This window comes from Nannospalax galili, unplaced genomic scaffold, assembly GCF_000622305.1.
Source record: "Nannospalax galili isolate Female #2095 unplaced genomic scaffold, S.galili_v1.0 scaffold10449, whole genome shotgun sequence".
NCBI classification, from domain to species: Eukaryota; Metazoa; Chordata; class Mammalia; order Rodentia; family Spalacidae; genus Nannospalax; species Nannospalax galili.
The window spans coordinates 8,298-24,968 of record NW_008358678.1 but is presented as its reverse complement, the minus strand read 5'-3'; the positions used below and the strand labels follow the sequence as shown (position 1 = coordinate 24,968).

Below are 16,671 nucleotides of genomic sequence, written 5' to 3'. Positions count from 1 at the left end.
CTCTTTTACTTGAGATTGGCACTAACCGCTCACACACACGCACGCACGCACACACACACACACACACACACACACACACACACACACAGTTTTTTTGCATTTCATACAGTATTTCTTAATCAAATTTTGACCCCCTCCCCGTCCATGCCCCTCCCCCACCTCCCCACCAGCCCGCATGTATTCTGCCATATATATTAAGTCCTATATGGCCGAGCATTTGTACCAGCTATCCTTCAATGCAAGTTCATCCACCGGAGTCTAGTCAGCCTATCTGGAGATCTTAAAAATCTTTTGTAAAATGACTTTACTGCCTAATGGTTGTGAATTGCTTTCAAAGAGCTCCCTCTGCTGGACATATTGGAACATTGCAAGTTCCATACCACACATTCCAAGTAAAATAGTAATTTCCAGAATGTTAATTTAAATACATGTAATGATAACTTCCTATGTATGTAGATAGCCATTAAATTTCAAAAATATATGAAAAAATGAAAATCTTTTCTTTTCAAGTAAGACATTTTAGTATAAAATGAGAACAGCCACAGAAAGTCAGCCTGTGGTGAGACACAGCGCGGCTCTGCCTGGCTCTGGCTGAGGAATTCACTGTGAGGTCAGTCTTTAGCAAAGTCTGTCAGTCGCTCAGTGTGTGTGTCACTGTGCTGCTGCCCTCTGCTGTCTTCTCTTAGGGTTAAGTGCTATCACTAAGTGGAAAAGGCCCAGGGACAGAATCCCTCATTCTGGGAGCCATGTGGACGTCTGTGACATTTGTGGTCACAGGTCACAGGTTCTACATAGGCCAGTTAGCGCTTAGCAGTTCCCCCTAATGGGGGCGGGGTACATCAGTCAATCATCAGCTTTAAGCATACACTGGAAAGCCAGGACAAACATCTTTCCAAACTAGGAAAATCTTGCTGTTCAGCATGGCAGCTTAGACAGTAATTTAGACACATATGTGTGTATTATATGAGCTTAAGCACATTGTTGTGTGTTCTTTAAATGTGCATATGTATGTGTATATCCACAATTACATCTGCATCTCTATGTCCATCTTTATTCCTCCCTCGTCTCCTCTAAAGCAAGGTTCAGCAGCTTTATAACCAAAAGTGCCATCATAGAAATCAAGCCAGGCCTCCAGGTGCCTGTCCCAGTGTGCACTAAGAAAAGGAAAGAGGGGCTGGAGAGATGGCTTAGCAGTTAAGAGCACTGGCTACTTTTGCAGAGGACCAGGTTCAATTCCCAGCACCCACATGGTGGCTAACAACCATCTGTAATTCCAGTTCCAGGAAATTATGACACCCTCTTCTGTCCTCTGCCAGCATTGCACAACACGGGCGCACTCACATACATGCGAGCAAGACATCCATTGCACTCACATGCATGCAGACAATGCACTCATGCACATAAAATAAAAATAATAAATAAAATATTTAAAAATGATAAATCTTTTAAAAAGGAAATAGAAAGCTAGACATGGTAGAGCATGCCTTGAGGGGCACTTGGGGGAGGGGGAGCAGAGGCAGGTGGATCTCTATAAGACAGAGTCCAGCCTAGTCTACATAGCAAGTTCCAGGCCAACTAGAGCTACAGGGAGACCCTGACTCAAAAATATACCTAAATAAATAACAATAAGTAAAAGAAAAGAGAAATATAAGAGGCCTCAGAAATGGGGTGGGAGAGTGGCAGTCCAAGAAAAGGAAAGGGGCCAGGTGGAGCAGTGTTTCTGAGCACTGTGCTAAGCATTTCACACACTCTACCTCACTGAGTACTGTGTTAAGTAAGCACTTTATACACACTGCCTCACTGCACTTCACATTCATTCTACAAGGGAGGAACCATTTTCTCTCATTTTAGAGACATGCAAAATAGGACTCTGAGAGTTTAATGACTGTATCCATGGTTACCCTACCCATAAGCTGCATAGCTGGGATCTGAAGGCAGGTGTGAGGAGAGCCATTGATGCCAGATTGACTCCAAGGAAGGGAATAGAGGACAAGACAAGGAGGGAAACAGAAAGGAAGGCTACTAGAGGGTCATACTAGAGGGTCATAACGAGTGCCTGCCATAACAAGTACTAGAGGGTCATACTAGAGGGTCATAACGAGTGCCTGTCAAGGCACTTGGGATCACTGGTTCCTTTCTAAATTTCCCCTGAGAAGATCTCAGTACATATTGCATAGGGTTGGTGAGACTGTGTCTGAAACTGTCCCATGAGGTTGCTGAGGTAACATCCTTGAAAGGCCTTCCCTCAAAAGCTCTTGGAGAGAGAGTGCGAACACTTAGACACTCACACTGCACAGACTGAACACATGAAAGCACACCGTTTGTTGGTTCAAATATCCCTGGAGTATTACAACTGTCCTGTGAGATGCCACACTCTCTGGCACTGCAAGATTGCAAAGAAAGTTTTAATAATCAGTCTCCAGTGAAAAAGTAAGGGGAAAGGGGAACAAATTCTGCATATTAGCGATGGGCGGTTTTCAGCAGTTAGCTAATTTAAAATGAAAAAAAATCTGTTTGGGGCAGGAAAGGAGCTGAGTTACCGCACAGTCTTTCCATCACTCTAACACCAAGGCCTTTCCAAGGCCAGGTCTGACTTGTTTCTTGCCCATACAGATGTGTTGAGACATCAGCCTTGTCATCCTTCTTGTAAAACCTGCAGTGGATCTGAAACTCTCTGCACTTCATGTCCAAAAGGTCAGTGTGGAGGGTGAGGAGAAATGGTGGTGGCTGGGCCTGTCCACTGTCACTCCTGTCATTGGTGGCTCTGTGTTCAGAGCCTGTATGGCACTGGTCTACTGTGTTCAGAGGCTGTAGGGCATTGATTGAGTCCCAACTTATGCTCCCATTATGCAGGCTGCTGGGGATAGACACAGGGAACCAAACAGTGACCAGTGATAAAAGTTGGCTTCTAAGAACAAAGAATGCTTCTTGCTCGAAAAGCACGATGACGTCTTGGGCTGACCTGGTGAAGAATTAGCTGGGATCTATGGATGCTTGACATTTTTAGGGCCCCTTGTTCTTGTAAGACATATCCAAGGCAGGAGAACTTGCGGGCCAGAGAGATGGCTCAGTAGTTAAGAGCGCATACTGCTCTTACAGAAGACTTGACTTTGTTCCCCAGCACCCACATCTGGCTGCTTACAAACACCTGTAACTGTAGTTCCAGGGGATTCAACGCCCACTTCTGGTCTCCTGGTGTGCCTGCACGAATGTGGTGCACATAAACTCGGGCAAATCATAATTTTTCTAAATGGTCAAGGGAACTCAGGGTAGAGGATGTGTGAGGATAAGGCACTGACTGGGGCTTCCTTCATCATTGGCACTGAATTTAGTGACCAGGAGGGAAGGACAGGCCGGCAGCATGATAGCTCCTTCAAAACACCTTTGTTTTCCTTCTCCATGAAAACATTAGCAGTAGCACAGTTTCCTAATCCATGACATTAACATAAAGCTTGCAATGCTCCTATCTAATGAGCCTTAGAAAAGCCAAGAGGGAATGTGCAGTGTTAATGTAGTCAGCCCTCAAAGCACAGTCCCAGACAGTCGCCAGTCAGCCTCCTTATTCTCTGGGAATTTGTTCCAGCTCTTCCTGGAGATCTGAAACCACTAATAGCGCCAAATCTTGTCTACACCATTTTTCTCATAACACATTCCTATGATAAAGATTAATTTATAAATTAGGCATGATAAGAAATTAACAATAGCTAATAATAAAATGGGAAAATATAGCAATACACTGTAATAAAAGTTTTTATAAATTAGGAAATTTTACTTCTGAAATTTTCATTTAATTTTTTTGACCTTGGTTGACATCAATTAACGGGGAGTTTAGAAGGCAAAACCATGAGTAAAGGGGACTGTGGTAGCACCGTCTGTCAAAGCAGAATTTAAAATAATTAGATATACCAAAATGATGATCCTATAAAAGGTGGCACTCAAAAGAAAAACAGTATTTTTCAGAATTTTGGAGTTGAGATGATTCTGAAACAGGTTTTTTATCTTTATGTTATTTAAAAAAAATTTTTTTTGTCTTTTTGAGACAGGGTTTCCCTGTAGCCCCAGCTGGCCTAGAACTCACTATGTAGACCAGGTTGGCCTTGAACTCACAGAGATCTGCCTGCCTCTGTCTCCTGAGTGCTGAGATTAAAGGCATGAGCCACCACGCCCACCCTATTTAAAAAATTTTTAATGTATGTGTTTGCACCATCAGTATGTGTGTGGGAGTGGGTGTTACACGTGCATATGTATCTTCACATGCATGTGAAGGCCAGAAGTCAACCTTAGACTTTGTTCCTCAGGATGGCTGTCCACCTTGTTTTTGTCCCTGTTTCTTTTTTCTCTCTCCCTCCCCTGGTTGGTTGGTTTGCTTGTTTTTAAAGCAGGTCACTCATTGGTCTGGGGCTCAGCAATTCACCTGGACCGGCTGGTCAGCCAGTGAGCCCCTGGGAGTCTCCTGCTTCACCTCAGCAACGGTGGGATTATAAGCACTTGCTACTATTAGATTTTGGAGGCAGAATACAGGAACAATAGGAGAGAAAGAAAATGACCACATCTGACTGCAACACACTAGACCGTGTTTATTAGCACAGGAGGGGCAACAACATTCCCATGGGATGGAGACTGGACATAGGGCTGGTCAGGGTCTTATATAGGGGCAGTAGCTATAAGGGGATTTTGGGGGGACAGCTGCTGCTGGGGGGAGATTTATTTTTGGCCATTTTTGTGATTTCTCCTGGGACTTGTCTATGTGGCCTGTCTGGACACCCAGACAGAGGGCAAGAGGAAGTGCCCAATATAGAACTGGATGGCCAGGGACCACACGTTCTGTGTCAGGGGTCCTATGTTGTGCCAATTTCCTTCAGCTACTACACTCAGATTTTTTTTTCATGGCAGCCAGCAGTGACAGCTACAGCTGGGAGTAGGCGCCTGCAACCACGCAGGCTGACTAACGCCTACACTCAGATTTTTATATGGCTTCTAGGGATCGAACTCAGGTCCTTATGCTTGTATGGTTAGCACTTTACTAGCAGCTACCTCCCCAGCCCCTTAACTTTTTAAAACTTATTTGTTGTTGGTGGTGGTGGAGGTGGTGGTGTGTGTGTGTGTGTGTGTGTGTGTGTGTGTGTGTGTGCCATGCTGTCAGAGGACAGCTTTCAGGACTCGGGTCTCCCACCACGTGGGTTCCAGGGACTGAGCTCCATTTTCCAGGCTCAGCAGCAAGTTCCTTTACCCAATGAGCCATTTTGCCAGCCCCATTTTTTTTTTATAATGATACTTGCTTTTCAGTTAAACATATGTAAGGGATGAAGCATGTATTTAGGGGAAGGCAAATGAAAAAGCCACATCTACCACAGACAGGTATGGGGAGGCAGGAGAGGAGACCCCATGGTGCTTCCTCTCCTGTGACTACATAAAAGACAGAGCTGATCAGCAGCAGGGCAAAGGGAGGCCCTGGGGTGACCAGAGTGTTACGTCAGCTCAAGTAGAAGGAGAGCCAAGGCTCTGTAGCACCAATTTCCTTCCAAAAGATGAGTGCATCTGGGAGGACTGAGCACCACTAATATTTTGAAAGCCTGAAATAAGTGCTCCACATTCCTGGTCTTTGAAGTTTTTAAGATAAAGCCACTGTGGGCATGAGTCATTTGAGTGACATATATGGTGTTAGGACCAACCGTGACAGCTGTTCTCTGCCTTCTTCCCTGATCTCCAGGGGCATACCTGTTGCTGCAGGCATGTGTTTCCTCCTGTCCACAAGGCACATGGCCCTCAGTCAGGAGTGGCAGCTGTGAAAACTGTTCCGAGGACTGTGCCTCTTGTTCTGGAGCCAATCTTTGCCAAAGGTGCCTGAATCAGCCGGATCGCCCTCTGTTCCTGCATGAAGGCAGGTGCTTCCACGGGTGCCCTGAGTAAGTTTCCTCCTTCCTTTCGCATAATACCTGGGGGAAATTTCTTCCTTTTCACCAAAGAGCTCTCTCTCATCTGTTAGAGCACCCACATGATGCCCTATGTTGACTGTGGGCCTCAGCAGTCAAAACTACACAGAGCCAGGTGCCCACTTCTCCCTGTAATATTTCAATGCATGCATTTTCTTTAATTTTCTTTTTGAGACAGGGTCTCCCTATAGCCCCAGCTGGCCTACATGGACCAAGCTAGTTTTGATATCATAGAGATCTGCCTCCACTTCTGGGATTAAAGGTGTATATCGCTATGCCTGGCTTAAATATATATATATATATGTGTGTGTGTGTGTGTGTGTGTGTGTGTGTGTAATTCTTTGAGAATTTCATACAGTGTATTTTGATTATTTTGATCACATTCCCCTTCCCCTTAACTCCTCCCAGATCTAACCCCACTTCCCTATCTACCCAATTTCCTACCCCCCCAATCAAACTCCAATATGTATTGCCCAAATCTCAATTGTGTGGAACTTGCCCTGGATTGTAGTTGACTTATCAGGGTCACAACCCTTAAAGAAAACTGGTTTTTCCTCTCCCAGAAGATATCAACTGCCAACTGTTCCTCAACTAGGGGTGGGAGTTCATGGCCATCTCCCCACTCCATGATGGGATTTTGTCTGGCTTGAGCTTGAACAGGTCTTGTGCATGCTGTCACAATTGCCGTGAATTCGTATGTGCAACTGCCCTGCTGTCTGGAAAACACTGTTTCCTTGTAGGCTTCCATCACCTCTGGTTCTTAAAATCTACCCCCTACCCCCCACCCTTCCACTAAGTTCCCCTAAGTTCCCCAAGCCTTGGAGAAAGGTATGATATAGATGTCCCATTTAGGGCTGAGCACTCTGCAGTCTCTTATTCTGCATGTTGACCAGTTGTGGGTCTCTGTATTAATTGCTTTCTACTGTCAATACATATATTTTTACTTTGGTGAAAACTGTCATACAGCTTGCGCAACAATGGGGTTATAGTCTTAGAAAGGCACTTAGATCATTGGGTGAACACCACAGTGTTCTTACACAAACCTGGATAGTATAATCTACTATACACCAAGCCTACACAGTGTAGACAGACATGTACAAGGTCCATCGATGACCAAATCAGAGTTGTGTGGTGCCTGACTATTCTTTTCCTACCTTGTATTAATAATCACATGTCAGCTCTTTTCTCCATCACAAAAGTGAAGTTGTGATGTGAAGCTCGTCTAAATTTTAAAATAGGTGAGTTATGAATTACAAATAATAAATGTTTGTTAATAAGATCCTGTTTATTGATTCTTGTGGCTTTCTCAGTCTCTTAGTTTATAATTCTCTTAGTCTTCCTACCAACAGGATTCTCCTGAGAGGGATGAGAATAGCAAACAGGAGGTGCTTTTACAAAAAGCAAGAAGTGACAAAATTCGGAGCAAAATGACCTGGCAAAATGACGATTCTGTCATATGACAAAGTTAGGAAGCCCCACGTGGTAACGACAGTGGCCACCGAGGTCATCAGAAGCCCCATCCTTCCATTTTGCTCTTGAACTTTCCTTGATTTGTCCTCCCTGGCTGGCAAATTTACAACTTAGACATATTAAAAGATTAATAATGAAATAGAACTGTTATAGCAATATAGTATAATAAGTTCTGTGAATCTGGTCACTCTCAAAATATCTTATCGTACTGCACTTTTTGTTGTGTGGCACTATTTCTGGGGAGACATGAGTAAACATCTACTCACACCAGATGGGGAACCAATGACAGACCAAAGTAATGATACCACCAAAGTCCAACTTGGGGAACCAATGAGTATGTTGCTATTTTAGGAGTATAGGTGAGGGGTTGTTTACAAGAGCATGGACAGCTCAAAACAGCTACATCACCAAAAGCCCACGCAGCATGGGTGACGACTCATGAAAGCTGGGACCCAGGAACTCTCTGCACAGCTTGCAGGCGGTTAGACAGTTTTGAGGGTCTCCTCTCCTTAGCAGTCTCACTGTTTATGTAACTGGAGAGAGAGGCCTTGTAAATCTGGTAAGTTTTGTTGACTTCCTGAAACTTCTGAGCTGTTCACTTTCTGAGTCTTAACAGTACCTCTTTAGAACTTCCTGAGTCTTAAGGTGCTTCCCTCCATTATATAAGCCAGGATGGAATGTTTTGATTTGGAGGAAATGTTTACGCAATACCCTTCTTGGAGGTGTTGCATAGTGTGAGGCTGCTACATAAAGTTATTTGAACATGAGCACTGTGATACTGCTAACAACCCAGTAGTCAATCTGCTAACAGAAACAGCTGCTGACTGACAGAAGTGTATCACAACAGCATGGATAGCTGTTGTGGGGCAGTGGGAGGTTGAACCATTCTTAGGGAGAAATGGGGTGCTGAAGAACACAGCAGCCACTGTAATTCTGTAATCCTTGAGCAGTAAGAAATCCAGAGAATGGTCTGGAAATCTGGCAGGCTGCAGGACACAGAGTGTGACTTCTGTTTTGAGTAGTGTGATCTGGTTACCATGGAGGCCCCATCTTTCATTTCTTAAGAGACAAGGATTCAGTGTTTCCCAGGTTGGTCCCAAACTCCTGGGCTCACGTGATTCTCCCACCTCAACTTCCACAGTAGCTGAGACTATGCACATGCGCCATCAGCTTTGTATTCACAAGAAAAGCAGAGAAGAAGTCTGTGGAACATAGAAGACGAAGATTCTCTTGAGAGAGTTACTACTATTCTAAGAAATTTCCCATATTGCTTCGAACAGTATTAAGATGTGGAATAGGACCCTAATAGACAATGAAATGGCATCTAGACATTCAGAAATGAGATCAACTATAGTGGATACTGCTTTTTCCAGTGTGGTAGATGTTCATTAAAGAAAACTGAAATAGTCACCTATGTACATTGCTGATTGTCTTAAAAACAATGAAACAGCACACGGGAGGCTGAGACAGAAGGGTCATGAACTCAGGGTCAGCCTACATAGCAAGACAAAAACAAAAAAGGCAACAAAAAAGTTAAGGCATAAGGGTCTGGAGAAATGTCTCGGTGATCAAGAGCACTTGTTGCTTTTGCAGAGGACTTGGGTTGGGTTCCCAGCACCCCCATGGTAGCTCACAACCCTGACTCCAGTTCCAGGAGAGCTAATGGCCTCTGCAGGCATTGCATGCACATGGTGCACACAAACACACATGCAAAGCACTCATACACATAAAATAAAAATAAAATATTTTTAAAAGTTAAGCTGTGTTCAAAAATCACCAAATACAAACAAATTTGAACCTCTGGTGGAGGAGAAAATATCTTTCATTGAGTACTGCCTGGCAGTGGCTTGGGTTTTTGTGAAATGCATGTGAAGTTCTCAAACCACACGGCTTTTCGCATGATGTGTATTTATCAGGCTAGTACCTCAAATTTCACAATTTTACACGTGTGACTATTTTTACCAGTCAAACAGGCTGGTCTCAAACTGAGAGTCTTCTTTCCTAAACCTCCTATGTTCTGGGGTTACAGGGGTGTGTGTGCACCACCATGCCAGGTTGCCATTCCTTGTTTAAAGACATATTTGTCCTTTTTTGAGATTTATTTCTATTATTTTATTTATATGTCCGTGTGAATGAATGCCAAGTGTGTGTGAGTGCCAGAAGAAGGTATCTGATCCCTTACAGCTGCAGTTACAGGTAGTTGTGAACTGCCCGATGGTACTGGGAACCCAACTCAGTTCTCTGTAGAGCAACAAATGCTCTTAATTCCTGAACCATCTCTCCAACCCCAGGAAATATTTGTCTTTTTAAACAGAAGTAATAATGAAATAAGTCATTTTAAAAAAAATAGTGTTAGGCACTTGGGAAGCAGAGGCAGGTGGATCTCTGTGAGTTCAGGGCCAGCCTGGTCTACATAGTGAGTTCTAGGTCAGCCAGGGCTACATAGTAACACAATGAGACACTGTCTTAAAACAAACAAAAATATCCAATAATAACAATAATGTGAAGAGTGATGGGGAAGACACCCAATGTCAACTTCTGGCCTCTGCATACACATGCATAAGTGTGTACATGTGTGTGCGTGCTGATATAAAACAAGAGGGGAGGACTCAGTCCCAGACCTCTTAAATGGTCACCAGACACCAAAAGCTGTTTCCAGAGCCAGGCCTATTTTGAAATCTCTGTTAATACACACACAGAGACACATATACAGGTACACACACACACACACACACACACACACACACAATTAAATCCAAGTATTTTCTACTGTAAAGATCTAACAGAAATAAAAAGTTATGAGAATTTGGGGAATAAATAGGAAATCAGAAAATAGAAAATTATATACAAAGTAACATCCATTACTTTTAAGCAAACTGAGTTTCCAAGGATGGTGCCTACCCCATTTGTTTTAGACAGTTTTGTAGAACCCTCCCTCAGTGAGTCTTGTGGGTTCATTTCGATTGACAAGAGCCTCAACATTTCCTTTTGTCTGAGTTCCTTTGTCAGCAGCCGAGTCCCATCTCAGCTTTTCCAGTTGTTGTCTCCCTTCCATCCATAGGGGCTTCTATGCAAAAGATGGGGCCTGTGAACGCTGCAGATCCCCTTGCAGAACGTGTGAAGGAAATGCCACCAACTGTCACTCTTGTGAAGGAGACTTTGTCCTGGACCACGGAACATGCTGGGAAGCTTGTCCTGAAAGGCATGTGGCTGTGGAAGGGGTATGTAAGCACTGCCCAGAGATGTGCCAGGACTGCATCCACGAGAAAACATGCAAAGGTACCTGGGAACATCCTGAGGGGGGCCTGGCCCTGACAAGCCATTGACTGAGGCTACTACCTGGGAATCATAAGAACCAATCTCTCTGCCTCCACTGAAGTTCATTATCCCCCTGCCTATCATGGAGGAGATTAAGGGCAAGATGCCCTCCTCCCCTTGTGGAATCTGCAAGCTAAGACACACAAGAGTTCGTACAGACATGCTTACACACTAAACTGCATATGAAGGTATGTCAGCACAATACTCAGCTCTCACCTCAGAGGTAATAAATGATAGTTTATTCTGTAACTAAATATGAGTGACCATAGTGGAACATGGATTCAAGTTACCTTAAATACTATGTTCAATGTAGTAACAATTTCATGAAGTGTTCATGGTTACAGAACAAAAGAAAGTCATAAATCAAGGCAGTTTTCAAGTGCTTTGTGGGAACATGAAGTAGGCACCTTATGATGAAAGGAGGACATGTCAGCTGTAGGTCTCAGATGCCATCAGATGATATTCTTAGCTTCAGGGTTGGTGGAAGCTAATGATCTGATAAGTTAAAACATTCCAAAAGGATTTACCTAATCGTTACAATGGTGTTAGGTTAGAGACAGAGGAGGGCAATGAATGACGACTACTACGGGTCTAAAGAGAGACCAATGGAATTTGACTCTGGATCTGTGACCTTGCAACTCCCCATAATATCCAAGCTCTAATCCGTTAATTGGCTGCATAGACTCTTTAACACAGGTGTAGCTATTTTTCTGGGAATGTCAGTTCATAATGAGGCATTATTCAAGGCACTAGAGCTATAGTTGGGAACCCGAAGATCCCATTCTGTGTTCAGAGTTTTTATTGGGAATTGTGGGCTGCTTGAATGACATGGGGGTTATGAGGAGCCGTTTCTTTGTAAGTCATCCCCTCCCAATGTCATATAAACTATGCAAAATTCAAATAGAACTGTGTTACGCTGTTTGTCGATCTGCGTCAGGACCAGGAGACCGTGAGTGAGGGCGGGTCAGAGAGTGGGAAGGGGAAATTTTAGTGTAAAAGATGCATGCATATCTGTAGTCCCAGCACCGTGGGTGCCAAAGCCGGAAGATCAAGGACAGCCTGGATGCCGCAACAGTGAGACTCTGTCTCCGAAATAAAAACAAAGCCACAGAGGCCATTAGAGAAGCAGTGATAAAGATATGAGAAAAAATTAAGGTGGCTCAGTGCCACCAAGCCTGATGACCTGAGTTCAATCCCTGGGACACACATGATGGAAGAAGAGAACTGACTCCTGAAAGCTGCCCTTTGATCTACACACATAGAGAGAGAGAGAGAGAGAGAGAGAGAGAGAGAGAGAGAGAGAGAACTGGCATGCCCATGCACAAGTGAAAAATAAACAAGCAGCTGGGCATGATGGTGCACGCCATTAATCCCAGCACTGGGGAGGCAGAGGCAGGCTGATCTTTGTGAGTTCGAGGCCAACCTGATCTACATAGAGAATTCCAGCCAGCTAGGGCTACAGGGAGACCATGTCTCAAAAGACAAAACAAAAGAAAACAAAAATCCGAACAAACAACATTGCAATAGTTACTTTTAGTTGCTGTGATAAAATACTACAACCAAAAGCAATTTGTGGAAGAAAAAGTGTACTTCAACTTGTAGTTCCAGAGGTTAGTGACCACAGTGGTGGGGCTGGTATGGCAGCAGGTGGCAGGAGCAGGAAGCTGGCTGATCACATCTTGTTGGCACACCAGGAACCAGAGATCAAGCTGGAAGTGGAGTGAGATTCTAAATTAGCAAAGCCACCCCTCATGACACACTTCCTCCAGTAAGGCTGCACCTCCTAAGGGTTCCACAACCTCCCCAAACAGCATCACCAACCAGGGACCAAGTGTTCAAATACATGAACCTAAGGGTAGCAATTCTCATTCAAACCAGCAAACAAATAAATAAATGGAATTAATTTTTTTTTAAAAAGAAAGTTTAGGCAACTTTAAACAAAGAATAACACTATGACTTGAACAGACATTCTTTTCTCTGGTGCTACTTCCCTAGACAGCTATCCAGTTTCCTTATTTTGAGATAAGACAGAATCCCTTCCCTGGTTCTCTCCTAGCCAAAGGAGTCTCTTGGTATTCTCTACAGTATTTTCCAGGATGCCTCCCAAATAAGAGAAGCAGCACAGAACAGCTCACAAAATAAACATCTATTCATTGGTCTGTTCTACCAATGAATGAAAAATTAATGAAGCCAACAGTCCTTAGATGCTTGCTGTGTGGTATCAAGTCTGAGGTGCTTGACATAGTTTTAAAAATCTGTGAATGATGCCAGGCATACTAATGCACACCTTTAGTCCCAGCACTTGGGAGGCAGAGGTAGGCAGATTTCTGTGAGTTCAAGGACAGCCTGGTCTACTTAGTGAAGTCCAGGCCAGCTGGGGCTACAGGGAGACCCTGTCTGAAAGATACCAAAAAGAAAAAAATGTGTGAATCCTTTCCAGGTTCAGGGTAATATCTCCAGCATCTCTGTGGTCACTGTCTCCCACAGCACTGGAACTTTTTGCCCCTGAAGTGCAGGCCATTTCAGCACACAAATCCAGGGTCTTCCAATCATGCTACCACATATGGACTCCCCCTCCCAACATAGGGCTTGTTAGACATTGAGAAAATGTGTGGAGGGGAAAATATATACCCAGGCATATAGTCCAAAAAGCTGAAAAATGGGCTAGCTCACCACAAGAGTAATGAATTCTTCTTACCAACCCCAGGAGATAACCTGACGCCTCTTCCATTCCCCAGAGTGCATGGCCGACTTCTTCCTGTACGATGACACTTGCCACAAGTCTTGTCCCCAACATTTCTATCCTGACTTGGGCCACTGTGTCCCCTGTCATGAAAATTGTTTGATGTGCAGTGGACCCAAGGAAGATGACTGTGAGGTCTGTGCCGAGGCATCCAAGGTTCTCTACAATGGGCTCTGTTTGGATACATGCCCTGCAGGAACATACTATGAAGAAGAGACTGATGACTGCAAAGGTAAGGACTTCTGGCTGCATGGCCGAACGCAGCAGCCTGAGGAGCCTGCTGAAGTGGGTTTGTGCCCACACAAGGCAGGCTCTAGGGCCTCCACATCACCTTCGTCAACTGTCATAGCAACCTTAACCTTCCTGGTCAACGAAGCCAATTTTTAATGGGAAGTGATTTTTTAATGTTGTTTATTACTTTTATTTTATGTGTATGAGTGTATTGCCTGCACAACCAGTGTTGTGCAATGCCCATGGAGGTTAGAAGAGGGTGTTAGATTCCCCTGGAACTGGAGCTATGGAGGATTGTTAGCCACCATGTGGGTGCCAGGAACTGAACCCGGGTCCTCTGCAAGAGCAGCCAGTACTCTTAACCTCTGAGTCATCTCTCCAGCATGGGAATTAAAATTTAATGCATCATTCACAAGTTTCGAACATGTCCATTCCACTAGTCACATCAACTATCTAATGGAACATGCCCAACAAAAAGGGCTCTCCATGTGAAGAATTCTAAGAATGGATGAGCCTTCAAAGATGCTCTAAGCTGATGCTTGTCCATGAGGACCTAAGCTACCAAGAAGTTCATATAATTAGTGAACAGTCCTGTGGAAGACTTTCTCCATACCTGTCACTTCCCTTCACTCTCTCTTACCCTAATGCCCCCCCTTCCATTCAGCTTCTCCTTCCTAAGCCCCCATTCTTCTCCCATTTGTCACTGTGTCAGTACGCACTGCGGAATGATACTGCTGGAGCCAAGGGTATGGCTCAGTAGTAAAACACTTGTCTAGCATGGCCCAGGTCCTGGGCTCAATCCTCAGTACTGCCCTGTAAATAAACAAGAAAGAAAGGAGAGAGGGTTTGCTGTTGCTTGTACCTCCTTATTCTTTAACTGGGCATGGATTTGGATTTTTTTAACCTCCTATAGTTATCAGTAAACAGAAAAATAAAGTGTCCATTATGAGAGGACTTGTGAAGCAAGGGAGAAAAGCATTCTGGGAAAAGGACTTTTCTAATGCCCCAGGATGGCTCACCACATTTCCTTAACCCTTGGGGCAAAACTAACAAGAGCACTTGTTAAGGGTGTGGATTCCTATCCCAGTTCTGTCTCCCCACACCTAAAATGGAGTCTTGCTATGTATCCCAGGTTGGCATTGAACTAGCTACCCTCCTGCCTCAATCTGCCAAGTACTGAGATTACAAATGTGTGCCACCATGCCTGGTTGATCTTATCCTCTTCCAGCTGAGTGACTTAGCATCTCCAGTCTTACTTTGCTGTACAGATAGAATGAGACGCTAGCACTAACGTAAAGCCATGTGTCAGTGCATCAGGAAACTGGGAGCCTGCTGTGCGGTGCGTGCTCCTCCAGGCCTGGAAAATAATGCACACAGAATGCCTGTCCTCATGGAACTCATGTTCTGTTGAGGAAGAAAGATGCTAAGGAAAGATATTACAGAGCAGGAGGGAGCTGTACATGTGAGAATGCATGTACCTGGGAGAAGAGGATTCTAGACAGAAAAAGTGACAACTGCTAAGCCTGGGCAAGTGAACTGTTCCTCATTGATTGTCTAACACATTTACCAAGCTCCTGTTATATGCCAGGCCCTCTCATAGGCACTCATAAATACACAGAAGAGGCCTTTCGTCTTTGGGCAATTGTAATATGTCCCAGTAATTGCCATACTAGACAAGCTGGAGGAATTCTGGAAGGTGAGGAAAGACTGTGGCCATGACTGGAAGACTGTGGCCATGACTGAAAGACTGTGGCCATGACTGGAAGACTGTGGCCATGACTGAAAGACTGTGGCCATGACTGGAAGACTGTGGCCATGACTGAAAGACTGTGGCCATGACTGGAAGACTGTGGCCATGACTGAAAGACTGTGGCCATGACTGGAAGACTGTGGCCATGACTGAAAGACTGTGGCCATGACTGGAAGACTGTGGCCATGACTGAAAGACTGTGGCCATGACTGGAAGACTGTGGCCATGACTGAAAGACTGTGGCCATGACTGGAAGACTGTTTGATGACTGGAAGGCCATACCCTGGTGTGTAACCTTGCTGCTGTGGAACACGTGTCAGAGTTTGGGTGCAGTGAGGTAACTGTAGTGAGCCTCAGAGACATGTCTGAGGGAGCCATTGCAGGAAGCAGCAGCTCTCTAGTTATCACATGAAAAATAAAATCATCATTGGCCTCATTTTGCAATGAAAATGCTCCACTTTGAGCCTGTTATTCCAGCACTCTGGATGCTAAGACAGGAGGATCATGAGTCCCAGATCTGTCTGGGTGATATATAGTGAGTTCCAGGTCAACCTGAGCTGTGTGTTAAGACCCTGTCTGAGTAGGGTAGGGAGAAAGAGAAGAAGGAGGGCAGGCAGTTTCTATTTTAGGCTGTACCCAGCTGATGACCTCACACCCTTGGCACAAAGCTCTAGACATCTCCAGGAGAAAGGAACTCATTTTCTAGATGGTACCCTGACTTGACCTTCTCTCACCCTCTGCTTCCCTGCATGTCTGAAGAGTGCCAAAAGTTCTGCCAGACCTGTATATCATCTTGGACCTGCCTGGCCTGTCAGGAAGGCCTGACAATGGTACATGAGACCTGCATGCCCAAGGAGTGTGCCTCCATGGAGTACTGGGATGAGGGGGCTCACAGGTGCCAGCCCTGTCACAGGAAGTGCTCCCGATGCTCAGGGCCGGCTGAGGACCAGTGCTACACCTGCCCTGGGGACAGCTTTCTTCTCAGTGAGTTATAACACAGTTAATAATCAAACAAAGCCTCAAGGGCCTCTTTGTTTTCTCTCCCTCTGAAAATCCACTGGGCATGAAACCTGAGGCCTGGTGAGCATTCACTTCTTTCTTCTTCCTCCTCCTCCTCCTCCTCATCCTCCTCCTCGTCCTCCTCCTCCTTGTCCTCCTCCTCCTCTTCTTCGTCATCATCCTCCTCCTCCTCCTCGCCCTCCTTGCCCTCCTCGTCCTCCTCCTCC

General features: G+C 44.8%; 1 protein-coding gene across 1 annotated transcript in view; it reads left to right on the top strand.

Annotated features, from left to right (window-relative positions):
• The window catches only part of LOC115068260 (proprotein convertase subtilisin/kexin type 5-like), a gene marked incomplete at its 3' end in the record, with an annotated part of 26,218 nt that overhangs the window by 1,262 nt on the left and 8,285 nt on the right, over positions 1–16,671 (top strand). The window contains exons 2-6 of the mRNA XM_029558117.1: positions 2,614–2,694; positions 5,711–5,906; positions 10,465–10,682; positions 13,460–13,696; positions 16,205–16,429. Of these exons, the coding sequence (XP_029413977.1) occupies positions 10,646–10,682; positions 13,460–13,696; positions 16,205–16,429 (499 nt within the window). The remainder of the gene's footprint in view (positions 1–2,613; positions 2,695–5,710; positions 5,907–10,464; positions 10,683–13,459; positions 13,697–16,204; positions 16,430–16,671) is intronic.